The sequence below is a fragment of the Mandrillus leucophaeus genome, unplaced genomic scaffold (assembly GCF_000951045.1).
Source record: "Mandrillus leucophaeus isolate KB7577 unplaced genomic scaffold, Mleu.le_1.0 Scaffold5, whole genome shotgun sequence".
NCBI classification, from domain to species: domain Eukaryota; kingdom Metazoa; phylum Chordata; class Mammalia; order Primates; family Cercopithecidae; genus Mandrillus; species Mandrillus leucophaeus.
The window spans coordinates 10,451,046-10,462,976 of NW_012105364.1; the positions used below are offsets into that span (position 1 = coordinate 10,451,046).

Here is an 11,931-nt window from a genome sequence, read left to right on the forward strand (position 1 = left end):
TGAAATCAGTGTGACTTTAAATTAGCTTCTGTTTTATTACTTTTATATCAGTTTCACTGATTTTAATATCATTGCCATATATAGCAACATAGTATTTAGCTTCTTGAATCTAGAGTTAGATTGTTCTGACCCAGAATGCCATCCATTAAATTCCTAGTTTATTTTTGTTTGTATTATTTCGTCATTGCCCTGTTTCACTTGTATCTTTCTAAACTCAGCTTTTTAATTTGAACCCTCGTAAAATTTGATGAAAGCAACAGATCCTTTACTGAAGAATGTTTATACACACAGAATTTTATATACAATATCAATGAATTTCTGGATTTTGTGGGTACAGCTAAATTTACTATATTGACTTTGTTTTATGCAATTTGAAATTGTATTCTTTCAATTATAGGGATTTAGAATCTGCAAATTTGACAGCCAATCAGCATTCAGATGTTATCTGTCAATCAGAACCTGATGACAGCTTTCCAAGTAAGGACAACCTTTAACATTGACAGTTTAGTTCTTGCTAAATAAAATAGCTTTATCAACATAATTATTTTTAATGTCTTCTCTTTGTCTCTCTTATTAAAAATTTCATGTAGTAAAGGAACATACTGAAATCTTTATCTGTATCCTATGCCAAAAAGTAAACATGGTTTCTTCCTAAATTATGTAATTACATTTTCAAATTGGGTGGTGGTGATTACTTGATTATGATATATACATAACATGTGTTTGTATTCACAAGAAAATCTGTATTGATTTCATAGACAACTATTTTGCTTGTCAGTTTTTAAAGGGAACAAAGATTGTTTTTGCCACTTATTTCACATGGCCCAAATACTTTTTGCTCATACATATGTTAGATGTATACATAGTTTCTAGTCTTTATTGAATTAAGCAGGTATCTAAATACAAAATATTAACAAACAGTGGAATATGTCCTTCTAATATTGTCTACTTGAATAGATGACTAGTCAAATCTGAACTTGAAAGCTTTCAGTGTGCATTGTTTTTTCTTTTGCCACTTTGTCTTAATTTCTGGGTTTTTGTTTGTTTAAGAGACATTGTCTTGCTCTGGCGACCAGGCTGGAATGCAGTGGCAGGATCATAGCTCACTGCAGCTTCAAACTCCTGGGCTCAAGCGATATCCTCCTGCCTCAGCCTCCTGAGTAGCAAGGACTTGTAGTCCTGCACATGCCAACACGCCTGACTTTTTTTACTCTTTTAATTTTTTATTTTTGGTAGAAACAGGATCTCACTATATATTGTTCCAGGCTTGTCTCAACCTCCTGGTCTCCTGGTCTCAAGCAGTCCTCCTGCCTTAGCCTCCCAAAATTCTGGAATTACAGGTGTTAGCCACCACGCCTGGCCTGTCTGAATTTCTACATCTGCATTTTGGGACCTGGAATCTAGGTCACGTTTCTTTGTTTTTGTTTTGTTTTTTTTGGTTGTTGTTTTTGTTTTATTTTCTACCTAACTCCTACCTTGCTGTGATCCAAAAAATCGTTTTATGAGATTTATTCTCTTTCCATCCCAATAATGATAAGCATGAAAATTAACATATATTTCTTGGTAGGCATGTAAGTGCCTGCAGGCATTATTATTTAATTCTTTTGTTTGTTTATTTGTGTGTTTTTTGAGATGGAGTTTTGCTGTGTCACCCAGGCTGGAGTGAGGTGGCGCAATCTCGGCTCACTGCAAGCTCCGCCTCCTGGGTTCATGCCATTCTCCTGCCTCAGGCTCCCGAGTAGAAGCTGGGACTACAGGCACCCGCAACCGCACCCAGCTAAATTTTTTTTTTTTTATTTTTAGTAGAGACGGGGTTTCACCATGTTAGACAGGATGGTCTCGATCTCCTGACCTCGTGATCCACCTGCCTTGGCCTCCCAAAGTGCTGGGATTACAGGCGTGGGCCACCGCACCTGGCCGCATTATTATTTAATTCTAACAGCACTCCTATGAGATGAATTATTCTGTCTCCTTTTAACAATGGGAAACTGAGGCTTCGGTGGATGGATATCATATAATTTGTCCACGGTTACTTAGCTGTTAACTGATGATAAAGCAAGACAAATTCAAATGCAGGCTTTTTGATTTTTTGGTATGTACTTTGCATTTATTTTCTTCATTCTCTCTGTTTTAAAACTCTACTTATTTTAAAATGCTAACACTTTCGTGATAACATTGTGGCCTAGTGTATGATTATTTGAACTACCATGAGGAAACCGATTTAGTTCAAATGACAATCACTTGGAGACAATATAATTTGTAATTATACTTTTTACAATCTCTTTCCTTTTAGAATTATTCTTTCATTATTTTTAAAGTACACTGTAATAGTTGTTGTAATATCTAGTTGAATAGCTTTCACTATGCGTTTATTCCCTACTCCCTGAGGTAAGATTTAACAGTTTAGTGTGATTCCTTCAATCACTTCATCTTTATACAAACATATATAACTATACATAAACAATATGACTCTTCTCTTTTTCTTAAATTTTTACCAAAATGAAATCACACTATAATAAACAGTTGCTTTCTTCAACAATATATTATAGATCTTTTTTTCTGGGCTAATTCATATGACTCAAATTCATTGTAGTTGCATAGTAATAATGTTACACTTTTTTCATTTTTCATTTAATAGACCTTGAGATCTTTACCAGTTTTTTGCTGTTATAAATAATACTTTAATAAACATCCTTGAATATATGTGCTTCCATGTTTGCACTTCTCCACAATCAACTCCTAAAAGTGAGGTTGATATATCTGAGGGTATGCATGTCTTTTAATAGATGCTGCCTGATTATTTACCAAAGGTCATAGGAATTTATATCCAAATAGCAGTATAGAAGAATGTACTTTCCTCACACCTTCACAGTATTGGAATTTAACATTATATGTAATTTTTGACAGTTCAGCAGGTGAAACGCATTTTCTTAATTTTCCTGACTACTTGGAAACTTGAAAATCTTATTATATGTTTACGAACGTTTTTAATTCCCTCTTCCACAGATTATTTGCTCTTACCCTTTATCTGATTTTCTGTTGAATTATATTTTTGTCAGTTTGTGGGCAACCATGTATGTTTTACACATTTTCTTATTTGACTACTTTTATGGTTTCTGCCATTGTTTCCATCTCGTGTTGTAATGGCTAATATTAATTACTGAATTAGATTTATTGAAATCATACCAATGCCAGCTTGAGATGTTCATTCAAGTCCTCTTGACTTGAATGTTTATACCACTTATTAGCAATACTGAGGATATGTTTGTGTGTAATGCTTTATAAAATAAATTATAAAAACATAATATACTGTTATGTATAATAGAATGTAAGCTAAAGTGATTACAAAATACAGATTTTAAAAGTCTTAAATTCTTCTTTTTAGAAAGCATTTTGTAACCTAAATGCTATGACTACTACTTTTGCTTTCTTGTTAAAGTCCTATTTTTGATGTTCATTTGGTCATTCTATTAAATTTCATAAGTTTACTATTTTATCCATCTCCCCTTTTATTTCCTCTACACTGTATTTTTTCAACATAATAAAGACTTTCGTACATGGTAGAGTTAAAACAGTTGTACAATGAATACTCAAATACCTACCAGCTAGACTCTCCAATAACTATTTTACTTTGTTTGCTCCATCACATGTGCATTTATTTCTATATGCCTCTTTTTTTTTTTTCTTTTGAGGTGGAATCTTGCTTCGCCCTCCATGCTGGAGGTCAGTGGCACGATCTCAGCTTACTGCAACCTCTGCCTCCTGAGTTCAAGCTTCTCCTGCCTCAGCCTCCCAAGTAGCTGGGATTCCAGGTGCCTGTCACCATGCCCAGCTAATTTTTGTATTTTTAGTAGAGACAAGGTTTCACCATGTTGGCCAGGCTGGTCTCGAACTCCTGACTTTAGGTAATCCACCCGCCTCAGCCTCCCAAAGTGCTGGGATTACAGGTGTGAGCCACCGCTCCTGGCTTATATGCCTTTTCATTCATTAATTTATATTTTTTACACATTTCAAAGTAAGTTGCAGACATAAGTACATTTTCTAAACACCATGGCATGAACACAATTAGCTAGAGTTGAGTAGTTGTTTAGAGTTTTTTGTTTTTGAGGTAAAATTAGCAGTGAAATGGACAACTTTCCATTTTATGAACCACTCCATGAGTTTTGACTAATACATAAACGTGTAACCTAAATCCCTCTAGATTTGCAGTTCTAGAACTTTGAAAAAATTGAATCATATGTATCCTTTTTTACATACTATATGTTTTTGAGATTTAATCACATTGTTGCATATATCACTAGTTTGTTTCCTTTTTAATGCCGCATGATATGTGGTAGACATTTTTTCTTTAGATAGGAATTTCTAGTTGTTATGGCATCATTTGTTTCCTTTTTCCTGTTAGATGACTTCAATGTCTTTGTCAGAAGTCAAGCGAGTATAAATGTGGGCTTATGTCTAGTCTTCCCATTCAATGCTTACTAGTATAGTGCGAAGTATGCATTTTCCCCATACTAAATTTTCAATTATTGCATCACCTTTTGCATTCTCCTTGCATTGCTTTGCTGCTTTAGTAAAAAATCAAAATACAATGTAAATGTGGGTTTATTTCCAGGTTCTCTATTTAATTTAATTCAGTTGATCTATTTTTCAATTCTCATGCCAGTTCTATGTTGTCTTAAATTACTGTAAGTTTATAGTAAGTCTTGAAGTTATGTACATTGTTCTCCAACTTTGTTCTTATTTTATAAAATGTTATTTAATATTCTAGATTTTCTGCACTTCCACATAAGTGATAGCGTCTGCTTTGCAAGTTCTGCAGTAAAGCCTCTGCTGTTTGTTTGTTTGTTGTTGTTGTTTTGAGGCAGAGTCTCGTTCTCTTGCCCAGGCTGGAGTGCAGTGGCACAATCTGAGCTCACTGCATCCTTCGCCTCCTGGGTTCAAGCGATTCTCGTGCCTCAGCCTCCTGAGTAGCTGGGATTACAGGCATCTGCACCACACTTGGCTAGTTTCTATATTTATAGTAGAGAAGGGATTTCACCATGTTGACCAGGCTGGTCTCTAACGCCTGACCTCAAGTGATCCACCCACCTCAGTCTCCTGAAGTGTTGGGATTATAGGCGTGAGCCACTGTGCCCACCCCAGTCTCTGCTGTTTTGAAAGGATTATACTGAATCTGCAGATTCATTTGGAGAGAATTGATAACTTAATATTGAGCCTTTTAAATCATGAATGTGACATATCTCACCATTCATTTGTATTGTCTTCAGTTTCTCTCAGCAATGCTCCACTGTTTTCAGTTCTACGTTGAAGTTGTAATGGGCTTAATTCTTTTGCCTTTTCCTTTTTATAGGCTCTGGATCAGTATCATTGTATGAGGTAGAAAGATGTCAACAGCTATCTGCTACAAGTAAGACCATGTATCATTTTTGATATGGGCACAGTAATGAGTGTAATAAAGTCTGCCTCTACACTTACCAACTAATCCATTTCTTTCTAATAGTAGAACACATATCCTTTAAAGCTAAAATATGTCCATATTTAACTTTCTTCTTCTACCATGTGCCATTGGCACAAAACGGAACCCATAAAGATACGAGTCTTTACATTGCATATTTTAAGTCATATATCTCTAACAGACTTAACGTTTAAAACAGATATATATTTTAAGCATTAAATACCTGATGTATTTTAAGTCATATATCTCTGTTAGAGTTACATGACTTAAAATATGCAATGTAAAGACATGTATCTTTAAACTGTTACACGAAGAGTTATCCTGTCACATGATGCATTAAACAGTGTACCATAAAGGAGCTCCTTGCAATATGCCTCAAAATTTTAATTTAATGTTAGTAATGATAGTGTGTCTATCAAGTACCCGCCTTTTGTTACATCAGCTAATTAATACAATTTTCAGAAAAATAGTTTTAAGCACAAATTTATGAAATTTTAATTTCTCAAATTGGAGGAAGAAGATACAAATACGAATGGGAAAAGGATTGATGAATGCTTTTAATGTTGTATTGTAATTGGAGGTGCCATCATGTACTCATGTTTTCCTAGGTAAATACAGAAATAGATGTAGCTGTGTGTATGTATGATACATATATATTCACATACATACGCACACTTTCGTTTATATTATAGGGGTGTGTGTGTGTGTGTGTGTCAGTATGAATGTGTGTTCATATATACCCTATCTCTCTCTCCATGAAAAGTCATACAGGCAGCAGCACTCCAGTTGCCATAAGCAAACCTAGTGCACAGATCGTGGTTTATAAATAATATTTTTCTCTAAAGGAATCAAAGCTCCTTGGTGAAACAACAGATTTCAGAACTAGAACAGGGGAATTACAAAATTAGTATGGAGTAACCTTGTAGTACTAGAAAGTAAGGAGGTTCTCAGTTAATGATGAAACTCGTCAAATGGCTTAGGATAGAACATGTCTAATCTGGGAACATTTGAGCATCAAAACAAATAAGATTCATACTAATTGAGTAAAGCAGGAATGCATGAGCCCATGTTGATGATGCTAAAGGAAAAATAAAATATGTGGGGTTAAGTGGAAATATCTTTCTTAAAGTAAAATAACAAATATGAAAGGAATGATGAAATTAAAAAAAAGAAAAGTCACCATTTTGTAACCATGATAGTCATTGTTGAGTTAGTTATGAATCTGTGGATTCTAAACTATCAAGATATATGATGAAAAATAAGATATTTACTTGTATATTCTTGTTAAATGCAAGGGGGAAGCGGTAAGTTTTTAGTGGAGAAGTGATTGGACACCACCTTTACCAGGTGAATAAAGTTTAGGTCTACAGTAATAGAAACACTCACTTTGTATGCCCCTTGATGTGATGCACTGAGAAGCACACAGTATCACGTATGCATTATGCCAGCCAAAAATGCATAAGCTAAACCTGAGCCTGAAGAAGAACCAGACACACACAATTTGGTGTTTATTCTACAGAGTAAATAGCTGTGCAAATATATCAGTGTCGTGAAAGATAAAGAAAAACTGAGGATTTATTTTACATTAAAGAAGTCTAAAGAGACATGAGAATGAAATGTAATACATGGTCCAGAATTGGATCTTAGACTTGAAAACAAAATAAATGCTACGAAGAACATTTTGAGGACAATTGTAGAAATTTGAGTAATGTTTGTTAATTTGATTATAGTAATAAATCACTTAAATGTTCTAATGTTGAAAATTAGCTGTAATTATGTCAATAAAATGTCTTCTTTTCAAATACATACTGGAGGATTTAGAGAAAAGGAGGGATAATGTCTGGTAGTTATTCTCAAATGATTCAATAATATTTACGTGTTGAGAGACAGGTAAAGACAGACATGGTGACAACGATAAATGTGCAAAAATGTTAACAATTGGTGAATCTTGGTGAAGATTATACAGAAGGTCTTTGTATTGTTTTTACAATTTTCCTTAAATTTGAAAGCATTTTAAAATGAAAAGTTAAAAACTTTAGGTTAAAATATGAGTTTGAAGCAATTGCTCTTATCACTGTGTAGCAATTTACACTAAATTGATCAGGTCTGCCAATGGTCTTTTTAAAACAATCGCCAGCCGGGCGTGGTGGCTCACGCCTGTAATCCCAGCACTTTGGGAGGCTGAGGCGTGCAGATCACCCGAGGACGGGAGTTCGAAGCCAACCTGACCAGCATGGAGAAACCCTGCCTCTACTTGAAGTGCAAAAATTAGCTGGGTGTGGTGGCACATGCCTGTAATCCCAGTTACTTAGGAGGCTGAGGCAGGAGACTCACTTGAACCCGGGAGATAGAGGTTGTGGTGAGCAGAGATCACACCATTGCACTCCAGCCTGGGCAACAAGAGCGAAACTCCATCTCCAAAAAAAAAAAAAAAAAAAAAAAAAAATCTCCACCCAACAAAATGTTCCACTGTAAACTCTTGGCCGTTTGATCCTTGAAGGAAAACTAATTCAACAAGAGTTTCACTGAATTAAAGCTGAAAGGAATTGTCTTTGCCATTGAGGTTAATAAGATTTGTACATCATTTTCATTTTCTAAAACACATGAAAGTGTTAAGCTAGAATGTATAGCAAGCTGTTGCCTTAAGCTAAGGGTCACCAGCAATTTTATACTTTTTTCCGGTAAAAACTGATCACCCAGGCCATCTTTCCACAAGTAGCTGAGGAGACCTCTTATACCTATTTCCCAGGCAATTGCTCCTAATGCTTTTGTCTGACTTTTTTTTCCAGTTTGATTCAACTTCCTCTTCCTTTTCCTCTCCCTCCTGCTCCACTCTCTCCTTCCAACTCCTCAAACTTCCTCTTCTCTTCTCCACTACTACACCACTCCCATGACAGTTATATCACCCTTAATGTCCTTTCCTATTCTTAATCTGATTTTATAAATGATAGTTCCGTAACTAATTTGAAACATCCAAGAGCCTGCAAATAATATTCAGCAAGTGTGTTTTGTTACATTCTTTTGTGGCAGACACCAATTAGAACTTAAACGGTTGCCTAGCATATTATTTTCTTAGCTAAATAAACCTTGCTTTTTTTCTGTTAGCCAGATTTCCATTAGTCCCATATAAAAATACTTTTTTGAATGCTTACTAGGCAATTAAGTTATTTCTTCCCCCAAATTATCCAGCGTTTATTTAGTACACATTTGTTGAGTGCCTACTGTGTGCCTGGCAGTATGCTAGTGGGCCCTGGATATACATTAGGGAAAAAAGACATAACCCTTGCTTTCATGGAGTGACACTTAATAGATCTAAAATTAATTAAATTTTATAGTATATATTTGGTTCAGAAGGATGCATGTCATAAATATGATTCTTGCTATTCTGTTTTAATATATAAAAATTCTTTACAGTACTTACAGATCATCAGTATTTGGAGAGGACACCACTGTGTGCCATTTTGAAACAAAAAGCTCCTCAACAATATCGCATCCGAGCAAAATTGAGGTCATATAAGCCCAGAAGACTATTTCAGTCTGTTAAACTTCATTGCCCTAAATGTCATTTACTGTGAGTATTTTCCATAATAAAACAAATGTGCTTTCATATTATTTGTGTATATATGTGCACATATGTATAATTTTGTGTCTTAGGAATAAGTAAATTGTTAATATATTTTGCAAGAGTGGTAAATTTTTTAGGTAAAATGCTAAATTCTTAGAGAATAAATTATTCTGATAGTAATAAAAGTGGTTGCTATATTCAGATCTAAAATTCAGCTTAGTCACTCTGATAAAGGCAAATGAGAAATAATAAATAATTAATATATTTGGGCAGACTCATTTGTCACAAAAGTATCTTCTTAAATATAAACCTTTATTAACTGAAATTTTTGGAAAGAGTTGTGATTACTTGAAATATCTAATTAAGTGATACAGAGAGTCTTGTTGGTAAACTTCTGTCCTACTTAATAACTAGAATATAATAAATGTAATTTAAATTTTCTGTAGTAATTGAGAATTTCTCAGTGCCTTTACTCTGAACATCACTGATTATATAAATATGTGATAAATGTATATAACTGTTTTGTAATCCTTTTACTACGTAATCAGCTTGAGACATATTCTGAAAATCATTTTTAAAAGCTCCTCATCTTTTTGCAATTTGCTTATTTTTCCTCTGAATATCTAAGATGATGTTTTGGAAAATGTAGATAATTGATGGCTGTATGCATTTGGATGCCATAAATTGAGTTTTCACTAAAATGTGCTACAATATGTATATATATATGTACATCGCCATGTATTTGTGTGCTTATAAATTGTGAGTATCAGTGTTCATTAATATACATATATTTTCCCCTCAAAAATTTGAGTATAATGCTGTTTGAGGAAATTTTTTATTTTAAAATCTCTTTAAATAAAATGTAAGGGAACAGTTTTTACCCATTTGAGCTTGAAATGGTGGTTGGGATTAAAATGTATATATAAGGATTTTAGATAATTCTTCAAGTATTATCAAATTTTGGTTTATTGAATTTTGTAAAATCATACAGCTTTGTAAAATAAAACCACTCTCTGCGATCATTTTTTAAACAAATAAGGACATTATCTCAGAAATTAACAGAAACTATCTAAAGTTACACAGTTAATTGACAACAGAACCAGAATAAAACCATACAATTTTTGATTCCAAATGATGCCATTTCTGCTACATGATACTTAACCATATGACTTCTCAAAATTATTAATTATTAAATAGAATTGGAAATATTATTAGTTTAGAAGTGCCCTTTTCCCTAAGTGTGGTAAGTGGATATTTAACTGGAGTGAAGACAGGGGGCCACTGTATTTTTTTTCTCCTACTGGGAAATTTAGCATTCCTTACGGAGAAGAAAAAATTGATATTAGAAATAATTATAAGTGGCTTTGTATCACAAAACCAGGCATGGAAATCACTGGTAATTAATGTAATTATGATTGGGATATACTTACCCACAAAATATCAAATATTTATCTATTGAAAAAAGTTATTTGTTCTGCAAAGTGAATTGTCTCCATAATTTAGATAATTTAAGAAAAAGTAACTGACTCATCTGCATATAAGAATGATACTTTTTAATTTGATTACTTGTTAAATTGAAATCTTTCAAGCTTATACCAAAATTGATTTTTGTCATTTCATTGTCAATAATTTTAGACAAGAAGTTCCACGTGAGGGTGATTTGGATATAATTTTGCAGGATGGTGCAACTAAAACCCCAGATGTCAAGCTTCAAAATACAGCATTATACGATTCAAAAATCTGGACCACTAAAAATCAAAAAGGACGAAAAGTAGCAGTTCATTTTGTGAAAAATAATGGTATTCTCCCACTTTCAAATGAATGTCTACTTTTGATAGAAGGTAAGATGTTTAAGTCACTGTTTTGTTAGAATACTCCTTTTCCATATTTTCCCTAATTATTGTTTAATATATTTTACAGACAACCCAGAACATATAAAGTAAAAATAGTACTTAAATTTTACAAAATTGAATATATATGTTAACTGGATTCAAATATATATATGCACACGTACATAAATTTATCTTAATTACATTTGAAATTGTACTTCAGACTCAAGTGTTAACATTTAACTATATTGTTGGATTGCATTTTATTTTGTCAATGCTAACATGACTGTCTAGTTAAGTAATAATAAAAGGCTGATTGCTTATGTACCGCCGCTGTTTTATTGGCCTCTGGATGTCACTGTTGTTTCATAGAAATAGGGTGAAAGTCATCTATTGTATCAAAATCAAAGAAGAGACCATTGAAACAAGTAAAGATAACTTGACAAGTTTTAAATGAAATTTATCATGTTTGTTTTCTCATTTTCATCTAATTTTTATCTAATATTTATCTAAAATATGTACTGTAAATTTTTTCTTATGGCAAGTTTAGAGTTTTTCTTAAGGCTTTTCTTCCCTTGTAACCTTTTCATTATTTTTCTTAAGGCTTTCCTTCCCTTGTAACCTTTTGTAATAGAAGAAAAATACCTTCTTTAATTTGCATTAGAGTAATATTTAGCTTTGTTTTTAATAAATGAGGAAATTCTGTGTAAATTATAGACTTTGAGTGATTATGTGTCAGTATAGGTTCATTTTTAACAAATGTACCACTCTGGTGGAGGATGTTGATACTGGAGGAGGCTAGCGTGTATGGTAGCAGGGGATATGGAAAATCTCTATACCTTCCTCTTAATTTTGCTGTGAACCTGAAACTGCTTCTTAAAAAAAAATGAAGTCTTAAAAACAAAACCTAGAATGTACAACACGGAGAGTGAATCCTAATATAGACTAGACTTTGAGTGATAATGGGTTTGTTAGGAATGTAAACTATGGACTTTGAGTGATAATGGTTTGTTACTAATGTAAACTGTGGCCTTTGAGTGATAATGGTTTGTTAGTAATGTAAAGAGTGGACTTTGAGTGAT

The 11,931-nt window shown here is 33.4% G+C and overlaps 1 protein-coding gene across 5 annotated transcripts in view; it reads left to right on the plus strand.

Annotated features, from left to right (window-relative positions):
* Positions 1-11,931, plus strand: part of POT1 (protection of telomeres 1) — a 120,459-nt gene that overhangs the window by 86,801 nt on the left and 21,727 nt on the right. For all 5 annotated transcript variants that reach the window (XR_001007793.1, XM_011995936.1, XM_011995934.1 and 2 more), the window contains 4 exons: positions 398-477; positions 5,351-5,407; positions 8,870-9,026; positions 10,656-10,861. Coding sequence is in view for 4 of the 5 variants with exons in the window: in XM_011995936.1 (XP_011851326.1) it covers positions 398-477; positions 5,351-5,407; positions 8,870-9,026; positions 10,656-10,861 (500 nt within the window). In the remaining variant the exon portion in view is untranslated. The remainder of the gene's footprint in view (positions 1-397; positions 478-5,350; positions 5,408-8,869; positions 9,027-10,655; positions 10,862-11,931) is intronic.